The 26,455-nt window shown below is 38.4% G+C and overlaps 1 protein-coding gene across 1 annotated transcript in view; it reads right to left on the bottom strand.

Annotated features, from left to right (window-relative positions):
- Positions 1 to 26,455, bottom strand: part of LOC139743964 (uncharacterized) — a 97,745-nt gene that overhangs the window by 37,178 nt on the left and 34,112 nt on the right. Inside the window, exon 2 of the mRNA XM_071654429.1 lies at positions 323 to 443. Within this exon, the coding sequence (XP_071510530.1) occupies positions 323 to 428 (106 nt within the window). The 5' untranslated portion in view covers positions 429 to 443. The remainder of the gene's footprint in view (positions 1 to 322; positions 444 to 26,455) is intronic.

The raw sequence follows: 26,455 nt of genomic DNA, 5'->3' as shown, positions 1-26,455 counted from the left end.
ATAGGCCTATATATACGCTGACAAAAAGCCAAGCAGCCTGACAGGTATTTTTACTATCTATATATAACTCAGCATGATTTGCTCGTGGTAAGTAGTGTTTGCTGCACCAAAAAGGCCTGTAGTAAGAGAGGATGGCAATGAAAAAAACAACAACGCGGAAATAAATGTGACAGCTCTCATTTTACCTCGCATCTAGTACCCGTACATATAATTCGTGTTTAAGCACTCGTAACCTAGGCAACGGTTTGATTTATTCCGCGCAAACAATCTTCTGCAGCGTTCTCGTTAGAAAAAAAAAAATGTTTTTCAAACACCAGCTTACCTTTTCTGTCGCGTTTTCTGTTTTTCTTAGCCTCCGTCCCAGTCGCTAGAGCGAGTACGACGATAAAGGCCACCACAAGGACCCAGGAAATATAGCAGGCCTTCATATTTTACCGACGAGCCTGGAACAAGGGTCAGAGAGATATAAGAGTAAAATGATCTATACCCATTCATAGGGACAGTTATAACAGTTGTTAAATGCAAGTCCTTGATTAAAAAAGAAGAAGAAGTGGGCAATGATTAAACTTTTTAAATCGTGGCCAGAACGGTGCGAAATCGTATTTCTGGATTGTTTCAATATTACGGTGTACTGTATTATGATGTTTATTGATACGTCTTACCACTTGATTCGTACAATTTAAGTTGAGTAATAACTATCACGACTATTGCGTCTGGACGTGATCAAGAAATCTATTTTATTATGAAAGCAAGAGATCAGGGGAAACTTACAAAGCAGTGGAAACGCAACACTTAAAATTTCAAGAGAAATTAGAAAATCTGTCACACACATACAAAATTACACATTAAATTAATCCCTCCCGAAACGACACTGGCCAACAGCGCCATAAAATCTAGGCAGTTTCTTCAAATTGCCAGCATCAGTCTTTTTTTCGCAAAGAAAATTTCCTAGAGCAGTAAATTGACTCGTCGCCATGGGAACCAGAAGCAATATCGGGTTGTAATTTCATTCACCTTGACGATGAAAAGATAACAGGATTCGTGGTTTATCTTTCCTCGGAAGATATCTGATTAATCCTTTGGTCGTTTGGAAAGGGAAATTTTGGTTTGATCTGTTTTGTTTTTCATCGGAAACGGAAATGAACAATTTACTGGATATCTCAATTTTGAATTGTATTGTCCGCATCGGTTTACATGCCGCGCAATTCACAAATCGCATATTGGCCTCTTAATAAGAGATGAAGACGTATAGATAACAGCAATTTGTCCCGTTTGGCAGTAAATTTCCTCGAGGTAAGCTGTACAGTAATAGAGTTATCGTTACGTTATCTACGCACACATTTCAAGCAATCAGAAGCATATAGAAAAGCAAGATTCTCGAAAATCGCGAAGACAGGCATTTTGAAGTAAATCCTAAGGGTGATTGGTAAGGTGATTATTTCCTAATGACGGTATCTGTGACTATGTCATCGCCAATAAGTGCATAACTCCCGTCGAGAGAGTAGCGAACTTTAGATCTGCGATGCGAACGCAAAGACGACGCAGTCTCCCGAGTTGAACAAAGGAAAAAGCTGTCTCACGCGTGTGCAGAACACCATTTTCGGCCTAATTAGCGTCGTCTTAGCGTTCGTGTCGCAGATCTAAAGCTCGCTATTAGTGTCATTACGACGACGACGACGATGATGACGATGATGAGGTGATGATGATGATGATGATGGCGACGATGAATGATTGACAAGACCACGACGTCAGCTTTTATTAGGATACTTTGGAAACAACGTGAACCTCTATTCCAACATCTATAATGTCCACTTCCATCGCACAGGTTTAACGGAAACGGTCTCCGCCTGGACCTAATTCTTTCAGGACAGAAATAATAAGTGTAATTTTACTACTCCCGTTATTGCTACAGAGTACCGAAGTGATGATGTCACAGTCTTTTGTTATATAACTTGGGTTGAACCAGGTGCGGCATCGTTAGCAACAATGGTGTTAACATACATGTATATTCGGACCATCCAAAGTGAGTATTGTTTAGAACTACAGTTTCCAAGGCCGCGATACATGGCTATGTCATCACACTTTGGGTACTGCAAATGTTACAACGGCAGCTATAATAGCTCTGTCGGTACAACTGTTTAATACTGTTTGTACAACTTCTTGGAATATCTTCTTACTCCCTTATACAAGTCCTTATACAAGTTCGACAAAAGTCAGTTTGAAAAAAAAAAACCCACAAAACATTACATTCTGTAATAATGCTACCATCGAATCCTCACGCATCCATTCATTCATTTCACGTAATTTGGTCATTTTTGAAATAACGGCAACGCGTCTATCTAGGCTAAAGTTCCCTTTCATCGATCACAGCTACACAGACGTGAATCGCGAACACGCACCGTCATACAAACACACACGAAACTTCACACCCACCAAGTGTCTTACACACGCACATGCATTCATTACAGCCTAAGAATGACACAAGCGGAACGAAAGAATATTTTCAAAGAGTTATACATTGTATTTAGACTGTGTAAACAAGAATGCAAGTCACGTTAATCTTGATTCAGAAAAAAATTGCATCAAGAGAGTGAATGAAGTATAGGTTTGGAAGAAAAAAAAAACATCGTGGAATACAATCGGGTGTTTTTTCTTTGCTCTCAGCTCAAAATACCGCAGCCAATGAGACAAGAGTTCTAGCAAATTGACCATCGTAATTGTGCAAACAGATTATCTCACACATTTTTATCAACTTCTGTGTATCCTCTGTCAGTTTCTCTACTTTTCTTTCTCGACCCCCCCCCCCCCTTCTCTTTCTCTCTCTCTCTCTCTCTGCCATTGCCTATATTACTTATCGTCTCGTCTTATGTTTGCTGCCGGAGCTACAGAGAGATATATGATACGACAAGCTAAGCTCAATCGGGGGCTTGGAACAAATTTTAAATCCATGGTAACAATGAAAGGATAAAGTGCAAATTGATCTTAAGCCCTGCTTATGTGCGTTTGTCACGTCGTCGTGGTTAGCGCTCGCAAACGAAACAGGAGATGACTATAGGTTGACACAGCGTCGTGCTTACGAAACTTTGCCTAACCGTACTTGCTTCACTGAAAATCAAATCCCATAATCTAGACATTTCATAAATTTACATTCTGATGGCAAGGAAGTATAGCCTCCATAAATCTAACACATACTTATTTTGAAGTTTCGCTCCATCGTTGCCCTCATTCCAGGACATAGTTGTTTCATATCTATGGAAGATAGTGAGTTTAGTTGTTAAGGTGACAAACCTATGATATAACGTTCACTATATTCCGTACATCCACGTCGCTGTACGGTAGTCAAACAATCTAGCCCACCTGTACAGTCAAAGTGATTTGTTTTTTTGCTCTTGAGTATCTATGTGTATACTTTCAACCTATATGATTTGTTGTTAGTCTTGTTGTTGTTTAGTCGGAATTTTGTGCGGCGCATAGTTTGCCCCAAGAGCACAATGTCCACACAACCAGAAGGACAATTGCTGATTGCCCAGTTAGTCTTGAATTCATCTGAACACTGACGAAAGAGCACGTACATTTCCCTGATTTTGAAGACAACAAATCGTATCCGCATTTGTGTTGATAAACTGGAAAGAATATACTTCCGATTCTCTTCTGCGAAATGACCTTAAAAGGGAAAACATTGATATCTTGAGAGAAAAAATAACTGCTCAGTTTTGTTCGCGCGCGACTGCTTGAAGATATCTGTGTGTGTAAAGCTCGACAAAATATTTAGAAATTGTTTGTAGAATACGCATTGCAATTCTCAATTCTTGGGAGCTTTCTTTCGTTCCTCTTATGGATCACTCATGTTGTTCGTTCGAAGCAACTTACAGTGTTATTGTATGAAATGTGTCCCCACATGTGCAGCACCGAGAATTAAAATTGTTAATGAAATGATTTGAAACAGCAAAATTCTGACGCAAACTGCCTGTGTGCTCTCCGACAGTCAATTTCAAATAGCACGCGTTCTTCACATATTTTATGAAACTCGATTTTGTTTTGATTTTGTTATGCCTCTTCAAGTGATGTATTTTTCGCCTGTGTGTGATAATCTGCCCAAGGTCATGGATCTCAAACTCAGACACTGATTAAAGATTTTGTTACATGTGACATTTCATAATATCCGACCTCGATAAGTTTTAACCGATGACGCCATAGCACATTTGCATATTGCCATGAGCACTACAGAGACAGACGCGGCATAGAAGTCTGGCCCGCCCCCTTCGGTGATGTTTGCGCAATGTGACAGGGCAAATTTGTGATGTAAATAAAGCAAAACATTCGTTGACCTGATTAAAAGTCCGAAGAACTGTCGAGAATGATTCACATCGTAATTCATCTCGTCGCGACAAAATGTATATCATCCTGTTTTCCGGCGCAATATGTGCTCATAACAGCGTTTTGTTATGGATTGAGGAATGCAACATAAAGACGATATTCTTATAAGTAATATAATTTGCAAGCAGCATGACTGTTGGTTAGTTTCGGTACGTTAAAATAATGTAAACTGGTTTCTCAGAAACAAAATAAAATCATTTTTAAAAATGATTGATGAAAAAAAACAGTCATGATTGATATTTTTGCTCATATTTCAAATGTCAAGAGCATTGGTTCTCAACATTTTCTAACCCGAGGCCCACTTTGGCTCCTAATGTTTTTCGAGGCCCACAGTTAGCGCAAATATGAATCTTTTTTTCACTTTATTTTTGGCCGAGATCGAGGCCCATTTGCGAGAGCTTCGTTGCCCAACGGCTGAGAAGTACTGCCCTAGAGGATTCCATGAAATTAGGTTGCTGGGGTTATTTATTCGGTCATCTTTAAGTTCCTCTTTTTCAGCTTTATGGATACAATATTCCTATGTTTTATTGCTGACGCAGAAAAGGTAAGTGATAGCGAACCACCACACGAAGTGGAGGTTAAGGAAAGAAGATGGCCGTTGCGACGTGAGAGGGAAAGATGTATAAAATGGTGAATGATGTGTTCATGTGTGTGTGTGTGTGTGTGTGTGTGCATGCATCTGTTTGTGATTTTATAAGTTTGTGTGTGGTGTGGTGTGTGTGTGTGTGTGTGTGTATGTGTGTCTATGCGTGCATGTGTTTGTGATTTTATAAGTGTGTGTGGTGTGTGTGTGTGTGTGTGTGTGTGTGTATGTAAGACTGACAGACTACTGACTACAGAAAAACAGTGATATCATTCTTTGGAAATGGTTTTTGTATCAAGAGGCATGTTATCATTTCCAAAATAATGATTGACTATGGTACAATGTACTTAAATTTTCATTTGTTTGTTTTTATACAGTAATCATACTTATGATGGATGATTATGAATAATGTTGATAGAAATCAAATAAAAATTACGGAAATGAGTGTGTACGTGTGAGTGAGTTTATATGTGTGTGCGTGTTTGTGTGTGTGTGTGTGTGTGTGTGAGTGAGTGTGTGTGTGTGAGCAAGTATTGAAAGGGAGATAAGACCAACGGGAATAGCCATGCACTCCCCAGCAAAATCAGAGAATCACAGCAAATAATATAGACTTTAATTGTTTTGTGCACATGATTGTGTGCTGCCATTTTTCTATCATTCTCTGACTTTACAGAGAATTGGAAGACGTTTTACAATTTGAGAGTGGAATGTAAGCACGAATGGCTCTCTACGGTTAAGTTTTTTGCTGTATTGTAAGATAGATAATATGAGCAAAATGATATGCATGTATCGAGTGTTGAGTGTATCATAGGTGAAAAACAATTGTACAAGAAGGAATGTGAAGCTTACTACAATATACTGTTCGAAGCCAAATCAAAGTACCTCAAGTGCGAGATCAAGGAATCAAATACCAAGCAGTTGTTTGAGGTAGTGAAAAGGTTGTCGACCCCTAATCGTTCCGCAGCACTTCCTGATCACTCTTCTGATGAAGACCTAGCCAATAACTTTGGGGAGTTCTTTGAGAACAAGATCAGCTCGATTGTTTCTTCTTTTGATGATTCTTCTCATGAATTCTCCTGTGTGCCTGCACAACCTGGGATTTCACCTGACTGCAATCTGTCAGAGTTTGATCCTGTTCCCGAAAGCCGAGTGAAATCCCTCATTAAATCGCTATCCTCAAAGTCTTCCAGCTTGGATCCAATCCCCACATGGCTGGTAAAGGCATGTCTCGATGAACTTCTGCCTCTTATGACACAAATCATCAACCTCTCTCTTTCCTCAGGAGTGGTTCCTGAGCAGTTCAAGACAGCACATGTGGTACCTTTATTAAAGAAACCTGGTCTTGAACAGAATGATTTAAAGAACTACAGGCCTATCGCTAACTTACCATTTCTTAGCAAGGTCCTTGAGAAACTTGTTGCAGCTCAACTCAGGACTTATCTGGATGAAAACAGCTTGTTTCCACCTCATCAATCGGCTTATCGTCATTTTCATTCGACTGAAACTGCTCTGGTAAGAGTCCTTAATGATCTTCTGCTTGCTCTGGATAAGGGTCAGGAAGCTGTCCTCATTATTTTAGACTACTCCGCTGCGTTTGATACACTAGATCATCACAGTCTCCTTCATCGTCTAGAGTCTGATTATGGTATCAAAGGAACTGTTCTCCATTGGATAGAATCTTATCTGGAGGGACGCAATCAGGAGATTCTTGTTAATGGCACTCGCTCCAGACCCTTTTCCCTTCCTTATGGGGTCCCTCAAGGATCAGTTGTCGGACCCCTGATGTATATCCTGTACACCGGTTCTTTGGGAAGACTTATCAACTCTCATCATGGAATGCAACATGCAACCTACGCTGATGACACTCAAATATACCTCATCATGAGCTCATCAGATCATGAGGGGGCGATGCTCAGACTCTCCGCCTGCATCAATGATGTGAAGAGATGGTCATTTGAGCATAAGCTGAAGCTTAATGAGCTCAAAACTGAAATGCTTCATCTGTCATCCAAGTTCCGTAATACAGACCGCCTGCCATCTCTTAACTTTGAATCTGGAAGCATTTCTTCGTCAGAGCGTATTCGAGACCTCGGTGTTATTCTTGACAAGAACCTGACTCTCAATCACCAAATTAAAAGTATATGTCGATCCGCCTCATGGGGTGTCTGCAAAATCGGAAAGATAAGGCGATATCTCGATAAGTCATCCACGGAACGATTAGTCCATGCCTTCATCTCATCACATTTGGATTACTGCAATGGTCTCCTTGCTGGTCTCCCGTACTCCAACATTGCACCCCTTCAACGAATACAAAACACTGCAGCCAGACTTGTCACTCGAACTAAAAAATCAGATCATATCAGCCCAATCTTACAGTCCCTTCACTGGCTACAGATCCAAGACAGAATCATCTTCAAAGTTCTCCTTCTCATTTTCAAAATCAACCACAACCTCGCACCACCCTACCTTCAAGATCTTGTTTCTCTCCGCTCTGCATCCACATCCTCCACAACCAGACGTCTTCGTTCCGCCACCACTGCCAATCTTCAGTTATCCTCTGGACCTCGTACCAACACACGTTATGGTGATCGTGCCTTTTCCTCTCTTGCTCCTAAACTATGGAACAATCTTCCCGTCAGCATCCGACAAGCCAATACACTAGATTCATTTAAGTCAAACCTCAAAACATATCTCTTTAGGAAGTGTTATCTGTGTCGGTAGTGTACTAGTGTTTGTAATTGTTGTCATATATATGATTGTTGCTGTACTTATATGTGGATTGCTTATTGTTTTCTTCTTCACTCGTTCTCTATCTTTGTTTTTCCCCAGCGCTTAGAAATATGATATTAAGCGCTTTATAAATGTTATGTATTATTATTATTATAAAAACAAAATACAGTCGACTCCCGTTACAATGAAGTCCTCGGATTCGTTTATATCGTTTCGTTTATATCGAAATTTCGTTATAACCGAACAGATAAACAATAAAAGACATAGAGCGAATAATTGGGCCTTGATTTTACTTCGTTGTAACCGGGATTCATTATAACTGTGTTCGTTAACGCGAGTGCACTGTAATGCGGCAAAGCAAGGGCTATGAGGACATGTACATTAAATACAAAACAAACAAACAGAAAGGAGAACTAAAACTGGCAATCCCAGTATAAATTTGCTATAATGAGATCAACGCATTCGGGAGTGCGTCGATCTGTCATTATACTATTTACTCGAAAATTAAGTTGGGCTTGAATGCCGAACTGCACTCGGAATCTTCATCGCGCGACAGCCCTCCTGTATGCATGGAGCAACGGATATACCGTGCCAAAGGCAATGCGCCGGGTTTCCGAGCTGTTACCTGGAAAGAAATGTCGAAATGTAGGTTGACTGATTGCCTTTCTCTCTTTTCTTATTTGCGAGGTGACTGCAGAATATCAAGACGATGATCCGTTATGCAGCGACATATCTGATTTTTCTTCCTATGCAATTTTCTCTTCCCCTTTCCTTTTTTTTTTTACTTTATACATGTACTTACACTGCAAAAAGTCCGGTGTTAAATAGTGAACACCGAGCTGGTGTTAAATTTTCGGTGCTCATTTATGGTGTTAAATTAAGACCCCCGGGTGTCATTTCCAAATTTAAAACTGTTTTTGAAGAGTTTCTTAGTAACTGCACTTCTTGTTGATTTTTGATTTAAACAAGACGATCAAGAATTTTACATTAAAATACTTGATTTTTGAAAAAATGTGAAAATAAATTTACACCAAAGTAACACCAGCTGGTGTGGTCCCTTATTGAAGCTGGACGGGTGTTAAACCATTGATATTAACACCAACAAATATCAAATCAACACCATGTGGTGTCATTTTTTAATTAACACCAGTACAGTGTCAAAATAACACCAGGTACAGTGTCAAATTAACACCACGAAGTGTCAGGTGAACACTTTTCAACACCATCACAGTGCATTTTTAACACCTGTGGGTGTGGTCCTTTATTGAAGTTTGATCGGTGTTAGATTTAACACCCGTGGTGTTAAATCTAACACCCATGTTTTTACAGTGTATGATGGTAATGCATTGTAGTATATCAGTCTTGTAAGGTGAATGCCACAATACATAAACAGTTATTTTACACTGTAAAAACATCGGTGTTAGATTTAACACCACGGGTGTTAAATCTAACACCGATCAAACTTCAATAAAGGACCACACCCACAGGTGTTAAAAATGCACTGTGATGGTGTTGAAAAGTGTTCACCTGACACTTCGTGGTGTTAATTTGACACTGTACCTGGTGTTATTTTGACACTGTACTGGTGTTAATTAAAAAATGACACCACATGGTGTTGATTTGATATTTGTTGGTGTTAATATCAATGGTTTAACACCCGTCCAGCTTCAATAAGAGACCACACCAGCTGGTGTTACTTTGGTGTAAATTTATTTTCACATTTTTTCAAAATCTAGTATTTTAATGTAAAATTCTTGATCGTCTTGTTTAAATTAAAAATCAACAAGAAGTGCAATTACCAAGAAACTCTTCAAAAAACAGTTTAAAATTTGGAAATGACACCCGGAGGTGTTAATTTAACACCATAAATGAGCACCGAAAATCTAACACCAGCTCGGTGTTCACTATTTAACACCGGACTTTTTGCAGTGTATACATAGCATGCGCGATAGATCTGAATAGATCTGAATAGTGAAACATTAGACGGAGAAAGCGTTTATTTAACTTTTTTCTTTTGAGGGGGAGTACTGTACTATTATATTCATGTGATAATCAATGCTCATAATTATTGGAGTCCCAGCTGTTTTCACAGCTGTTCTTGTGTCATGGCGAATCATATGGGTAAATGTCCCTCAAGAAGGCTGATCTTACTCTCAAAGAGAAGTCGTGCACAATATCTTAAGTAAAACAAACTGTAATCGTGTCATTCGTAGCAAACGGCTTCCATTGCAGGTTAAAATGTTCTTCATGCTCATGCAGAGATCACTTTCTGCTAAGCGGTAGTCGCACATTTTGGGCTCATTATTATACAAGTTTTATGATCTTCTAGTCGTCATTTCTTCACAGCAATAAGTCGGGTGTTAAATATAAGAAACATTGAGCTGGCGTTTCATTTCCGGTGCTCATTTTTGGTGTTACATTAACACACACGGGTGTCACTTCAAAATATACAACTTTTTTAACACGCTCAACAATTCAATTCAATTCAAAGTTCAACTTCAACAAGACGAACAAGAACTTCCCTATAAAATACTCGATTTTTCAACAAAAAGTGAACACGCTTACACCACAGCAACACCAGAGGGTGTGGTCTGGGTGGGTGTTATATCATTAAACTTAACACCAGCAATGTCAAATCAACACCATGTGGCGTCATTGTTGAATTAACACCAGCGCAGTGTCAAAAAATACCACCAGCTACAGCGTCCCACTATACGAAGGGCCAGGTGGACACTTTTCAACACCATCACCACATACTGTCGGTGTGGTATACTGTATTAGATTTGACACCGTGGTGTTACTTACACCGATCTTTTCGCAGTGTTTAGACAATATCAAAGTATTGTTATTCATATATCAATCCAACATCATCCATTGACTTATCTTCTGATTTTAACGATCGTAAAGAGAGGGAAGGGATTCCCTCTAACAAAAAACTCTTCTGGCGGTCTCCCTACCAGAACCAAACAAAGTGTATTCACGTGTGTTATCAAACTGAAAGACGTTCTTGTTCAGGACCTCTGACGGCCGAGTGAAGCTAGGACACATAAAAAAAACATGATTTCGCCATTTTATCCACAAGATCAACACAGCAAACACGAACGATGACTCTCCCTATTGAATATAGATTATGAAAAAAGAAAAGAAAACAGATTTGAGATAATTCACCAAAGAAGAACAATGTCCTTGTTACCATGGCGAGGACGTACACAATGTCATGATCACCACGATCATCTTGACATTCGCTTCATCTTATGAACCGGGTAGTTTCATTACGCACTTTCACCGAGATTGAACTCGCACGATCTTATGACATTATGTTGTTCTTGTTCATTTGCTCCACATACGACAGAGGGACAGTCCGCCCAGGAAATATCTTCCAGTAAATCTATACACAATTAGTTTTTCCAGCGGCCCGACGTCAGATCGAATCGTCTTCATGCGGTAGGAAATAAGATCCGAATGTGGAAAAACGCGAAGTACAAATAAGTCATACGACTAACAGAGATGCGATATTCAAACCTCGGCGCAAAACTCTACAGACGCAAAAGAAATTTGAGTTGGACAAGATCACAAAGGACAGTCGACTCGATAAAAACCTAATTGATGTTTATGGTTACATGACATATACTCACCTGCCCTGCGGAAAGAAAAGGATGGTCTAGTGTATCCTGTTTTGAGATGTCTGAGTGCTTTAACCCCTCAGAAAATGAATGCCTCACTCAGGAGCCAATTCCTTCCGACAAAAAAGGGGCTCACGGTCCATCAATATCGCAGGATTTGTTGTTCGAAGCCTCCTTTCTCCTTGCGGTCGCTAAACGAAAATGAGCACCGCATACACGGCATGGTTGCGCGCGCAGTATTGTCCGTCTGTTTGTGGCAGCGGAACAAAATCCCGCCGAAATAGAGCGGTTCAGCGCTCGATCCGAGCATGGAGCTACACCGTAGCTCCATGATCCGAGTAACCCCGGAATGGAGTTATGACATGGTGTGTCGGCGTAAAGGCGTATGTAGGGCTAGAATAGCAATTTCATACAGCTTTTGCTACATGAAAGCACAAGCGGCATTGTTAGGACCAGGCGTATTCTTTAAAAATAGACTTGCATTTTGTGTTTGTCATGGACGTGGATGAATGCTTCTACTTTTTAAAATATATCACAACATAATCGAATGCCATAAACACAACTATATGAATTACTTCAGTCATTGGGAATTAACGGCGTGCAAGAAGGGTGTATATCTGTGACAAGAGAATCTGGTTTATGTCAGTCCGGGACAGGTTGAAGACTGCAAACTTCGTGACGATGGGCGGTCTTTGGTGGCACAGCCATCTTATTGTATCGATTGGAAAGTATCATCTAGCCCCAAAAGTGAGCGGCAGCGTAACAGATATCTCCAGCTCGCATCCAGCGCTCGCCGCACATCAGCAGAACGCCCCGACCGACTTCGCTCACCAGCGCATCGTCTATGTCACTCGTGACATTACCATGTTACCAGCGGGGTCTCCGCAATAAGGAGTGATAAGATGGGGCGTGTCAAGGACTGACTGTGCTATCGGCATTCAACACGGGCCGCCATAGAAGTTGACATGCTCTGCTGAGCGCATGACATTCAAACCCTTAAAGTAATGACTAAAGGTGATGATAAACAGAAATGAAATTATTAATACCGACTTAATGTTATCTGGTTATAGAATATAACGGACGTAATGATACGATTTTTTCTGTATAACAAAGGGGCTGAAATGGATACTACAATATCGTACCGCTTCTTATGCAGAAAGATATATTAGAGGGCAATTATCAAATAGGGTATAATATTAATGTAAGTGTAAAATGTTATAATGTAAATAAGGAATCATTACTGTTATTATGTTCATTATCATTATTATCAATGTTTGTTATTGTGCAATGTATGATGATGTATAAGTGATTTTATTGGGCACGGACCAGCTGAAGAACAGCCATTGGCTGAAGCAGGTTCCTTGCGAAAATAAAATAAACTGAAAATAAACTAATTATTATCGTCATTATTATCTTCATCATCATATCATTATTTCTATAACTATATACAATGGTATATGTGGGCGTGTATATTAATAGAAAGAGAGTGATTTTATACATACTAATGTGTATTATGTGTGTGTCTTTTTATGGTCTGTGTGATTGCTTTATAATTGCATCGATGTCATATGACTAGAAATAGAGAGAGAAAAGGATTGAGAGAGAGGGATAGGGGTGGGCAGAAGTGATACAAGGCAAAGTCATCTTCGAAGTAAAGCAATCCCTTCTTAAACCTTCCCTCCCGGGGGAAATTAAAAGACGGAAAATGTGAAAATCGGCGGGGCATAAAACACCTCGACATCTGGAAAGCTTCTTTAGTCAAAACGCTAGCCTCCTCTCAAGTCGCATGCCATCCTCTTCTCCCGCAATCTCCCAAGGAAAATGCATACATATTGAGAGCGCGTCGCCACAAAGACACACACTATGCTCTCAGTTGCACCGCTGCGGTGTACGAAATCAGACCTGTGAATGCTCGCATTCTAGTCCTTGCGCTGGCAAAATAATCTCACTGATGAGATGGTCCAAATTCAAGACAGCTATCAAGACCTTATAATCGTGTAAGAGTTTAATGGGTTAAACGGCCAGATAATGGAATGAAATGAAAAAAAGTATCGATTTCATATTCTGTCAAGAACCAACTGATTAGTTTGAATTTCCGTAGCTTGGTTAAGAGAACTGACAAGCATTCGAATAAATCACAATTTTTCTCGATGAAAAGTCCCTTGGGACTGTAGATTTTATTGTATTGACGGAAAACGGATGGTAATCGATCAGCAAGACGACATCTTACAAACGTTGTAAAATTGCACATCATCTCAACACATTTATAATTATCATAATATTCTTGATGAGATTTAGTACTGTTATCGTACTTATCATCTTCTTCTTTGTCATCAAAAGCATCCGTATATACGTATGATATCGTAAACTTTACTCCTTCATACAAGTAGAGGCATGATACAAAGGTAATAAAAACGGCGAGAGAAACTGTGCCTTAAAGTGAAGTATCTGAAGTTTATTCAACGTTTTATAATATTTCCACGAACGATATAAAGTAAATTGATATGACGTATAATCCCATCCAGGATATAGCCTTAAATTCACGATTTTTTTTCTTGAAATCCCAAGCTTAAAATGCACAGTAGATAAGTCTATATGAGTTTAATTCAGAGCTTAAATGTAACAGCCCGCGATACAGACGTAAGAAACAATAATCTTGATACCTATGAATGAGAGATAATGATATGAAACCCTTAGAATTACACAGTATGCTTGATAAGAATAAAATAGATATTCATTGCGACACCAATGAATTATAGGATAAATCATGAACCAATCTATACCAACGTTTGGATGAAGAGTCGAAAATCACAGACCAAAAACAACGTTAATCATCTCATAATAACAAAGACTTGTATAACGACTATTTTGGTGGCGTCAACGGCTGCATGTCAAAATGAAGGCATTTAAAAAGAGGGGAAACGAAGAGACTCAGGAAAAATAACAGGGACAACCAATCATCAGCCCTGCAGTAAGATGACGTAATTTCCAAGACGACAAAATTTATATTGTGTTAAATCATAATCAGTTCATTTCTTTTTCTCACGTCTTACTACTATGCTGATGATAACAAGTTTTCACGCAGTATGGCAACGTTATTATAAGGAGTGTAAACAATATAGATGACGCGTTATCGTAAGGATTTCTATCTTTCGAATAAGCATCTTTGTGGTTTGTGTCTGGAATTGTACTTGATTCTCGATCTCCTATGATGATTAGAATAATAATCATCATCTCATACAGGGGAGGGAATGGATATCGTTAAACATCGATAGAATCGACTTTGCGCGCACCTACCTCCATGCAAAATTGAATAACAGTACGGCATTAATATTTGAAACATGTGCTCCGAGCATCAGATGAAGACTAAGTTTGCGGGCAAGGCAATGAACAGGGGAGAAAGTGCCCTTATTGCTTGTCGCTGGTATTGTCAATTAGACAGCGCGTTGGCGGAAAAACCAGATGTTTCTGCGAGATATAGCGCAAACTGCGACGCTTTCTTCATCGTGCAAGCAATTTTGAGAGCACTCCCATGCAGCCTATAGTGTTTTGAAGATTAGAGTGTGTGTTCTACATGATGCAACGCGGGCAGTGACCGCAGAATATCGAGGAGTGAAGAAAAAAATCATCATCGATATGATCAGATCTGCATGATGACATTTTTTTTTATTTTTTTACATCAGACAGAGTGTCTCAACGTGGAACTTGTTGGGGAATTATTGAAAATTCGGTTTACTGTTCCTGGATTGAATGCAAATTTACTGATACACCTTAGCTTAAAAGGCTATGATCTTATTTTTCTTGCGATATAGGTAAACTTCATAAGCTAAAGTAATATTTGTATATTCCATGTGATAATATATAAGGGCTGTAAAGCAAATCAAACTACACTTCTATAAGATGTAGTCCTTCTGTATTATCTATTGTACCGTGTATTAGATACACTTTTGTTGTGCAACATTGTAAACATCTGTGTGTACATCAATATAATTTTCCCATATTTTGCACACATTTCGCCCGTGTCTATGGATCGTTTCATGAAATAACAACTTTCTAATCAGATGCCATCTTGGCTCTCTAAAGTAGGGTCAAGGATCAAACCAATTTTGTCCTGTATATCTTGGTAAATACATGACATATTGCCCCCATATTTTGCACAGATATATAATAGCTTTTTCCTCAGACGCCATCTTGTATGTGAAAATGAGGTTCAAATATTCTACAATTTCATTTTGTCTCTTTGGTAGCATAATATGATTTTTACATTTTAATCTGTAGGCATGGCAGGTTTGACAGGTTCTTTTTCTGGATGAGAATCTCAACATCACATGACCAATCGCCCCTAATAACAGATAAAACAGATCAGGTCATCTGTATTGATATCAGGACTCAAAACATTTATTTCCGAATATATTGGATCACCTAATTTGTCAGTGTTGACAAATTCCGATTGTAGTTAACTATATTACCATCAACAATGTGTAGCCTACTCTCTAAAAAAAAATCGAGTGAAAATATTCACTCTTAAAAGAGTGAATACAAAGAAAGAGTGATTTTAGAGTGAAATTGGAGTGAATTTTGAGTGAAAATGTTCGTTTTCACTCGTTTTGGAGTGACCTCAGGGATCACTCCAAAATCTTCGAGTGATCCTTGAGGTCACTCCGAAATGAGTGAAAATGAACATTTTCACTCATAATTCACTCCAATTTCACTCTAAATTCACTCTTTTTTGTATTCACTCTTTTAAGAGTGAATATTTTCACTCGATTTTTTTAGAGAGTACACGTACGATGATAATGCAGAACCAATAAATCGAACCAAATCTTATATATTCATACATATGTATTTATGCACGAGCATTGCATGTATCTCTACAATATTATTACAATACATGACATTGTCATTATACTTACCGGTATTCGTTGTTGTTATTGCATCCTGGGCAATTCAACAAGAAGCCCATGTATGTTGTGAATGAAAGGGCCTGTGATTTCCAACGATGATGCAAAAAATAAAGTGATCATGACTATAAACAGTTTTCTAACTCTGCGGGGGGTTTTTTCTTGCCTTTTATTTCTTTTTCTATCTTTTTTATATGCCATTCCTTTCCTCCTCTGTTCTTTGTGGTATAGTATTTTCATGAACTCTTTCAAGAAATCTACGTTGTTGGGTGACAGATGTGATGAGAAAGACCAGTGGTACTTTGTATTTGGATTGCATTTTATGTTATATTTTGATACGAAATGTATCTTTACTGTTTTTGTTGTTGTTGTCAACCATTTTCTCGTGTGAATATATACCATTCATAAACTTGATGGCAGGTTTTGTTGTTTTCATATGATTTCAGTGTAACCGTATAGATTGAAATCTCTATATTTGGCAAAGTGCTCACAAATTAATGATATCATGTCTGTATTGGCTTTTTCGCCCATGCAGACTTTTGATGTAATTGGTGGGTTGGGATGGGGGCGGATAAAACGTGGATCATTTTATCATCTATCTGTACTTTTTATGAGTGCGTATAAGACAAATCGACATAGTCATGTTAATCTACGAAACAATCTATTGCTTTCATGGAAGACGGCTGGTAATAGACAGACAAGACGAAACTCCAGCACGGTTTTCAAAAATTACGAAGAATGTAAAAAATGCCAAAAATGCAAAAGAAAAAAAAGACCCAAGAACCTTACCTTCATCACATGTTTGTATTATATTTACATATATATATATATATATATATATATATATATATATATATACATACATACATATATATATATATATATATATATATATATATATATATATATACATGAAGCCTAAGATTATGTTCTGATTAATGTCATGCAGTTGTGCAATACTTGCCTCTCCTTGTAATCGTAATAATTTCTTCAGGAAAAATGGGTCGAAAAGACGGTTTTCTATCAATTTTCGTCATGCTGGTGGCTGCAACCACAATCATCTTTTTTTTCCCATGATGTGATTCGCTTCAAGACAATCAGAATTTCCGCTGGTTTTCATTTTTTTTTTACTGTATATAGTGATACGAACATTTATCTTAATCCAAAGCTTTACAGTATACATGTATAAGCATGTGCGTTCATTATCTCTCTCTCTCTTGCTCTCCTTCTCTCTTTCACCCCATCTCTCCCTCTCTATCAATCTATCTCTCTCTGACACGATCTGACTAGGGAGATGGAAAGAAAATCCAAACTTCCTCGTATGACTTTACGCATATCTGTGGCGTTAGCTATATGTCATATCTCACCAATACACAATATGTATAAAACATCAGTTCAATACCATCAGTGTCGTACGTGAAACTTCATCCTTCCAGCTTTGAAAATACCGTGTTTATTCCAAAATGGAGGCCCCTCAGATTGATGATGACATCACGAAGGACACCATAGTTTGTAAGCTCGATTTTGTTCTTTGTTTGTGGCCCTTCATTTTATGCGCAGAAGGTGATCAATCTTTGATTTAAGAGCAAAGAGTTCTCGAATAAGATTGGGGCGTAATATTGTATGTTCCTGCTGTACTCGATTTGTTCCTCTCTAAGTTGAACCTTGAGGACCAAAATTTCAACAATAATCGGTGGGTGCTGTTGTCTTTGTAAAGATTCCCAATGCGACGCAAACTCGTTGTGAGCTGTGTAAGCAGCAAAGCCGACTGATTCGTGTCGGTTAGGATAAACGCGGTAATAAATGGAGTTGGATCACCGCGGAACACAAACCCGACAGTATACCCTGCTGCAGCGGCGTGGGGCATAGTTAGGAGGGCGAACAGTGATGTTTAAAGCCGACTTTGTAGGTACAGAAAACGAGTTCTATTTCATTCAACGTATAGGGTACGTCTTACCCAATACAGCGTATACATGCACAGATGAATAGAAGTTTTATCAGTTTCTTTTCGTTAAGGCAGAAGAATGGAAATGCTTTCCTCCCTGAAAGTAGTCAATTCGTGAGATATTTTTTTTATCAATTTTTATACTGGGATGTCAAGCAGATCCAACATGGAAACATGAATAAAAAAGAAATAAAAAAAGAATACCAGTCTGAAGCAAAACAAAACGCTTAAAGAGCCCCGACCGCTATACAAGCAGACGACGATCCAATGCAACGGCCATGTCATTTAAGTCTGACAGGCCAAGAGTATTAGTTTCAACCTGGACATTATTTTCTGGTAACAAGCTGAGTTTTTTTCAGGATAGCTCCAGGAATGTGTCCAGAATAACATATTAAAAGTCCTCATAAATCCTCTTTGAGCGTTTTCCGCAATCCAAGATGGCGTCCAAAATGGCCGCCATTTCCTGAAATTCTTATAACTTTTCAACCACGTAATCCAAATACTAAATATGAATGTCTAAATATATGTTTTGAAGCATGAAGAACGTGATAAAATACATATCAAGAGATGTTGAAGCACAAAACATATAAGACACTTAAATGTTGTATTGGGTTACCTGGTTAAAAGGTTATAAGACATTTAGTATGTTATTCTAGACATATATTTCTGGACCTATCCTGAAAAGAAAAAAAAATCAGCTTGTTACCAGAAATGTCCAGGTTTAAGCCTTTTTTTTGACCTAATGCTCTTGGACTATAAATATGGAGAGCTGTATTCAAAATTCAGCTGTACTTAAAATGTAGCTCTCTTTCACGCATGAGTACACATAAAACGCCACGCGGAGATTTACATTACGAAGTCATTACTGTCTGGTTTAAATGCGTTCAAAAAATATGAGATAGCTGTCGTTGGCTGCTGTTCATCTGTGCACAGGTCATGTCAGTGTATGAAAACGCCGTTACTACAAACACGTTTATAAACACGTTTCAGGAACAAAATTACTAAACGAGTTCTCCATGTGCTCAGGTCTCTAAAGTCTGAAGCTCCCCTTTGAAATGAATCTGAAACTCAATAACGACATGTGGCGCGCTTGAGCGACCGCGATGATGAGTCCTGTTTCTACTAGTATTTCTCCGTCACTTTCACGATATATCTTCGTGGACTGGAAAACGAGATTGATTTCGGAGGTCGTTTCAGCGAAGGTACAACGACCGCGGGTATAGTTGAGTACTGTTGAGCGTGAAAGACAAAAACAAAAAGCTAATATCGCTGCGTTGAACAACGAAATATTCTGAGAATACGATGGGCTTTTCGTGGAAATTGATGGGACATTTTCTCTATTTTCATATTGGGCAATTAGTGGTGAGTGTGTTTGGATATTCTTCTTCTTTTACGAGGTCACTGAGGCAGTACTGACGCTTGTATTGCAAGCTAACGTGAGATAAACGGCTTTAAGTCCCCTCAGAGAACAAGGTGTTGAAGATTAAGTGTCTTGCCGAAGGGTAAAACTGTTGCAACCAGCGTAGACTTGAACCAGGAACCTCAGCATTGAGAGTCAGTGGTCTTTTCCACTGGACCACCATACGGCTTCTATACCATCATTGTTATCAAAATAGCCTTTTTCTCTTTCGTCAGCATTATGCAACGGAAAGTGGATTCTCCAATGTACCAGCAAGGAAAGAATGTAAAATAATAGAACATCATTCTGAACACAATCATTGAGAAACTTAAACAACAAAAACAAAAGCAAACAACAGCAAACAATTAAACGTACAGAGTCATGCATGACCGCTTGAATGTATGCGCGTGTAAAGATCTAACATGGCACCCTTTGACAATGGGGACATTGATTAGTAGTCTTTAATATTATATACGTGTAATATACATTTTCGATGGACACAATATCTTTAATTCTCGGGCTGTTCATCTGTGTTTCGGATACGCCTCGATTTCAAACACGCTATACAGAGAACGAATGAATTGTAATCAAACTCTCGCCGAAAATGCTCTTCGCTTTCATAAACTCTATAATGTTACCCACCACCCCCTCCCCCCCCCCCCCCTCTCCCTCTCTCTCTCTATTTCTATCTTTCCGACGACATGCCCCGCATCACTGGCAAGTAATGTCGGGTGGAACTCAATACCAGCCAGATGATTTTCCGCTATCCCCTCAACGCTCCGATGACATCTCGTTATTCGTTGAAAACAATGCATTTTGTGCATGAGTTGATCTCTTTAACCTTTCCAGGGAGCGGAGGGGAAAAAAGGACTTACCAGGAAATAAGAGGAGACTTCATGAATTGAAAGAAAGGAAATGCAGATTGTGCCGTCCTCATGTCAAGTGTGGAAATAATATTTCGTATGCAATGCCCTCGAGACAAAGACGTGCATGCGATTTCATAGACAATTGTTCGGTCACAATTACGGTTCAAATTTTAGTATGGGTTTTTTTTTTCTTTATTCTTTTTTTTAATCATAAAGCATTTCCCGCTTCCCTTACTTGGTATAATCAAATCACCTCGTCTTAACTTTTATCCGTTCTCCGTTTCTCTTTCACAAACACTGATTACTCGGGGCTTATAGCCAAACAAGCTTGCTTTCATGTAGGTCCCGTCATATTTCTCTTTGTACAACTCAAACCGAGATTTCGACCAATTATCATTATAACTACTAAATATACCATGTATATTTCTTCACATTGTATATTGTTTTTGTTTGTTTTGTACATTATTGACAAGGTACAAGAACTTGAGCTGTTACTTTTCATGTAATATTGATATATACGAGAAGTATGAAAAAAAATTGAAAAGAATTGAATTGAAAAAAAAAGTGTTATCTTTAAAATCGAATAAGATATAAGTAACAATGAGACGGTCACACTAAAATTTGAAATTATGATAATGATGATGACGATTATGATAAGAATGAAAAAGAATGGCATAGGTGGAAGGAGTGAGTTATGATAATGATAAAGACAATGATGATAATAATAATAATAGTGCATGATGATGACGTTAACAGTGAAAAGAATGGTAAAGTTGTCGGGAGTGAGATAATAGATAATGATTACTGATATTGATAATGATAGTGCCAATGACGATGATGATATTGAATGAGTAAAAAGACTGATCAAAGGTGATCATCGTCCATCAGGAACAGCGACATATTCCAGTAAAGCTCAGGGCGCTGAGCTGTCGTTATTGTGTTTGAAATCCAGTGCTAAGGGTGAATCGTGAGCAGTGGCGTATCTAGGGAAAACGGCGCCCGGGGCAAGCGCGAAAATTGCGCCCCTAATTTCTGAAAAAGTGTTCAACCCCAACCCGATCCCGGTATATTAGGGACTTTAAAAAAAGGTCCGCATGATATGCTTTTTCAAGCACCTAAGAGGGGTCTTTTGAGGGTGATTTAAATGAAATAAATTTTGATACATTTTGGCGAGCGAGCGCAGTGAGCGAGCCTAAAATTTTTGTATTTCAGCTTACAAAACATGGAATTCATGTCATTTTTTCTTATTAAATCTTAAAATTCTAATCTAGATATAGTGACGGCCTTATAGATAACGATTTATACCAACAAACTAAGGACTTGAAGAAATACTCTAAATTAGTATGCGCGAGTCAGCCGAAATTTGTATACTTCTGCGTCATCATTACGTTTTGTTCTTATCTTCTTCTTTTTTTGATAAATTTAGGCGAGCGAGCACAGCGAGCGAGCCGACAATTTTTGTATTTCAGCTTACAAAACATGGAATTCATGTCATTTTTTCTTATTAAATCTTAAAATTCTAATCTAGATATGGTGACGGCCTTATAAGAGATAACGATTTATACCAACAAACTAAGGACTTGAAAAAATACTCTAAATTAGTATATATGCGCGAGTCAGCCGAAATTTGTATATTTCTGCGTCATTATTACGTTTTGTTCTTATCTTTTTTTTTGATAAATTTTGGCGAGCGAGCGCAGCGAGCGAGCCGAAAACTTGTGTATTTCAGCTTACAAAACATGGAATTCTTGTTGTTTTTTGCTTATTAAATCTTACAATTCTAATCAAGATATAGTGACGGCTTTAGAGATAACGATTTATACAACAAACTAAGGACTTGAAAAATTACTCTAAATTAGTATGCGCGAGTAAGTCGAAATTTGTTTATTTCCGCGTCATCATCACGTTTTGTTCTTATCTTCTTCTTTTTTTGATAAATTTTGGCGAGCGAGCCGAAAATTTTTGTATTTCAGCTTACAAAACATGGAATTCTTGTCTTGTTTGCTTATTAAATCTTACAATTCTAATCAAGATACAGTGACGGCCTTATAGATAACGATTCATACCAACAAACTGAGGACTTGAAAAATACTCTAAATTTGTATGCGCGAGTAATGAGTCGACATTTGTATATTTCTGCGTCATCATCACGTTTTGTTCTTTTTTGTTGTTGTTGTTAATTTTTGGCGGGCGAGCGCAGCGAGCGAGCCGAAAACTTGTGCATTTCAGCTTACAAAACATGGAATTCTTGTTGTTTTTTGTTTATTAAATCTTACAATTCTAATCAAGATATAGTGACGGCTTTAGAGATATCGATTTATACAACAAACTAAGGACTTGAAAAAATACTCTAAATTAGTATGCGCGAGTAAGTCTAAATTTATTTATTTCCGCGTCATCATCACGTTTTGTTCTTATCTTCTTTTTTTGATAAATTTTGGCGAGCGAGCGCAGCGAGCGAGACGAAAATTTTTGTATTTCAGCTTACAAAACATGGAATTCTTGTCTTTTTTGCTTATTAAATCTTACAATTCTAATCAAGATACAGTGACGGCCTTATAGATAACGATTCATACCAACAGACTGAGGACTTGAAAAATACTCTAAATTTGTATGCGCGAGTAATGAGTCGACATTTGTATATTTCTGCGTCATCATCACGTTTTGTTCTTTCTTTTTTTGTTGTTGTTAATTTTTGGCGGGCGAGCGCAGCGAGCGAGCCGAAAATGTTTGTATTTCAGCTTACAAAACATGGAATTCGGAATTCTTGTGTGAACACAATAACACAATAAACATTGTTATTTGTGCGTGTCATCATCATGTTTTGTTTTTATCTTGTTTGATTTGGTTTTCTGCCCCCTTCTCCCTCCCCCCCCCCCCCTCCTCCTCCCCCGTCCGGGCAAGTTTTTTTTTCCCCTTCTTCTTCTTCTTCTTCTTTCTTTTTTTTCTTCTTTTTTTTTTTCGTTTTCTCGTTTTTTTGCGCCCCCAAGGAGTGGCGCCCGGGGCACGTGCCCCCCTTGCCCCCCCCCCCCCCTAGATACGCCACTGATCGTGAGCCATCAGTACAATGAGTTACGTGGGCTAGTAAATGGCTCGCCTCCACTTAACTTCCAATGAATATACAAACTAATGATCAAAATATTTAAAGTAATGTTAAATTAGACAATGAGAAACACGTTAATGATGATCACAGTTATGATAGTAGTAGTAGTAGTAGTAGTAGTAGTAATGATGACGATAGCAATAATGATTATAATAATACATATGAATAATAATCTTTATCATAATATTCAATATCATTATTGTTGTTACTATTATTACATCTATTGCTATTATTTTTCATGATTAATGATAGTGATAATAACAAAATGGTAGCAGTACTGCAAAATAAACGCCAAAAATGGTAAAAGTAAAATGACAACAACAACAAAGATAAAAAGAATAAAAATGACGACTTTCAGATAACAGATATTTAGATTATAGAGAGAATGTGGAAAACAGAAATGTATGCATTATAATCGATGCATTACAGGTAGCAAAATATAGGAGATTCGTATGGAAGATGTGAATGCCAATCGTACGATTTTCAGGAACCACCCAAACCCTTTCTCTATTCTACCATGGACCCTAGGGTCCGTGTTCCCAAGTATAGATTCTTCAACCATGCCGGTTTTTCTCTCATCCTAATATTTCACTCACTCACACTCCCCTCCCTGCCTTGCTAAAATCGAGCGCGTTTTCTTCTCCCAGGCAATACACCTGTTTATGTATGGTTTTGATCCCCATGTCGCTTGAAAAGCATTATACTCTGCGGACGCCATCAGTCAAGTTGCTTTTAAGGAGATCTATGTTTTTTCGAGTAAATACCATGAGGGAATTATGCCTCTCCCATTACTTTGTCGAAGAAACCTATAAAAGCTCAAATTTTCAGGCGCAGATATTGTTGGAAAAAAAATATAACTCCCAATAATATACCGAGCGCGGGCACCCACAATGTGGTTTCGCACAAGCCCTCGCATCGACTTGAAAACTGGCGATCACTCGCTTTTATTTCAGATCGTTATCCGCCGTTGCTATCTCCGGTTGTTCCCCAGGCGTGCCCGGATCTCGACTGATGGATGTCTGAATATTTCGGCAGTATCACGTATCAGTGGTCTTCTTTTCGCCACACAATGTCACCTGCACTGTTAGACTTTTCTACCCCCCCCCCCTCTCTCTCTCTCTCTCCCTCTCTGGTGTTGATGTGCGTGTGTTTGTGTGTGTGTGTGTTCACGCAAAGTTCTATTTCCGTTAAAGGGGACCTCAGGAAGATTTTCACACTTTTACATTTGGACAACTATAAAAAAAGTTATACTGAGTACAAAGTTTTAAGATTTATAGTGACAGGGATGAGGAATGATAATGTTTTCAAAATTTATAACAGATTGCAATGAACAAGGATGATGACATGGCAGCCTCACCATAAGAATACATGATTTGGGGCTCAACGAAGCAGAACAAAAGAAGAAGGCATGAATAGACTCTACTCGGGTTAAGCAAGCGGCATTGTAAAGGAATTACACTGTATACATTTCTGAAATATGTGAGGCTCCTATGTCATCAACACTGTTCAGTGTAATTTGTTTAAGATTTTCAGATTATAAATTTCTCTGCTCAAGGGCCACAATGAATTCCACAATTATAAGTCTATACATGGAGCTGTTGATTAATGTACTACACGATGTGCAATTATGAAAATCGTCTGGAATGCCCCTTTAAGTGTCGATGCGTTGATGAAATGATGTGTATGTGCAAAAAGTATGCGTTATGTGGCTGTATTTGTGCTGGTATGTTTTGTTGTACAGTGTAGAGGAATTTATTACCTGCATGGCACCAATATGTGAATGCTCTTATTTATTAGGATGATAAATTCCTTTCCGGAAAGATGGGACTCCTTTTTCCCCTATTTTTGTCATCGTTATTCCTGTTAATAATGCGGGGAAGTTTCATTCCCATCAGTATAGTACCATGAGATTGTGGCAGAAATATCGCAGTCGACACTTCATTTGAAAAGAAGAAGAAAAAAAAATCTCATTGCTTTACATGCCGGTTACATACCTACAGTCAATCATTCCAACATGAAGAGGTGTCGTAATCTCCACTTCATAATCTTTGGCTATTCCTTGAGAAGTATTATTGAATTTTATTAACTTAGATCAAACGGAATCCTCACATCAAGCTAAACCTATCACCACCTCAACCCGTATACCCAAAGTCGTTGGAGAAAATAAGGTTGGAGAAATTGTCGCAGGAGCAAATGTCGTTATATCAATCAAACACCGGCCAAAAAAAAAGAAAAAAATATATATATAGTCAGTTTTAGTTCGGAAAATATCTGCCAGGGACTATAGATAATCATCATCCAGTAGGCCTACAGACTTAACGATATTGGACGCGACCTATAGGTAAATTTAGTGAATTCACTTTTGGGTTTACATGCATGAAAATGCTGGAAAATGAATATTTCATGGTCAGACTCTCCTATAAGTAGGGAATGCCTGATGCAGATGCTGCAAACGAATACTGAGCGTTGGATTCTAAGTTTCTGAAGAAAATATTTCGTATTGATTTCCTTTCAATTATGTCATTGTATTGAAGTTCCACGGAACGAGCAATATGGCGAATCAATAGTGAGAAATTCACATTGGAAAAAAAGAAGAGACAGAAAGGAGAAAGATTTCAAATTCAAAATGACAGGTTTTTGTTGATGAAGGCAGAATCACCATTATAAGTCCGAAGAAGACAGCTGGCATTAGCTGTAATCAAGAATGAGGAAGCGGAGGAAATAATAACCGCAGGAGCGCAAAATGTAATTATTGCCGACAGTTTTTGTCCTGTGCGTTTTCATCCGCGGTGCTCGCCAGATGGTGCTTGCGTTAGGGCGATAACTACGTATTTCGTCGGACTTAATAAGATGTGTATATCTGAGAGTGACAGTCGTAATGTTTTCCGGAGGAGTGCCAAATAGACATGGGATAAAGAGAGGCTTAAT

This window comes from Diadema antillarum, unplaced genomic scaffold, assembly GCF_040938485.1.
Source record: "Diadema antillarum isolate AM-2024a unplaced genomic scaffold, OU_Dant_1.0 seq00001125_RagTag, whole genome shotgun sequence".
Classification (NCBI taxonomy): Eukaryota; Metazoa; Echinodermata; class Echinoidea; order Diadematoida; family Diadematidae; genus Diadema; species Diadema antillarum.
The sequence above is the reverse complement of the archived record's forward strand: the minus strand, read 5'-3'. Positions and strand labels throughout refer to the sequence as shown.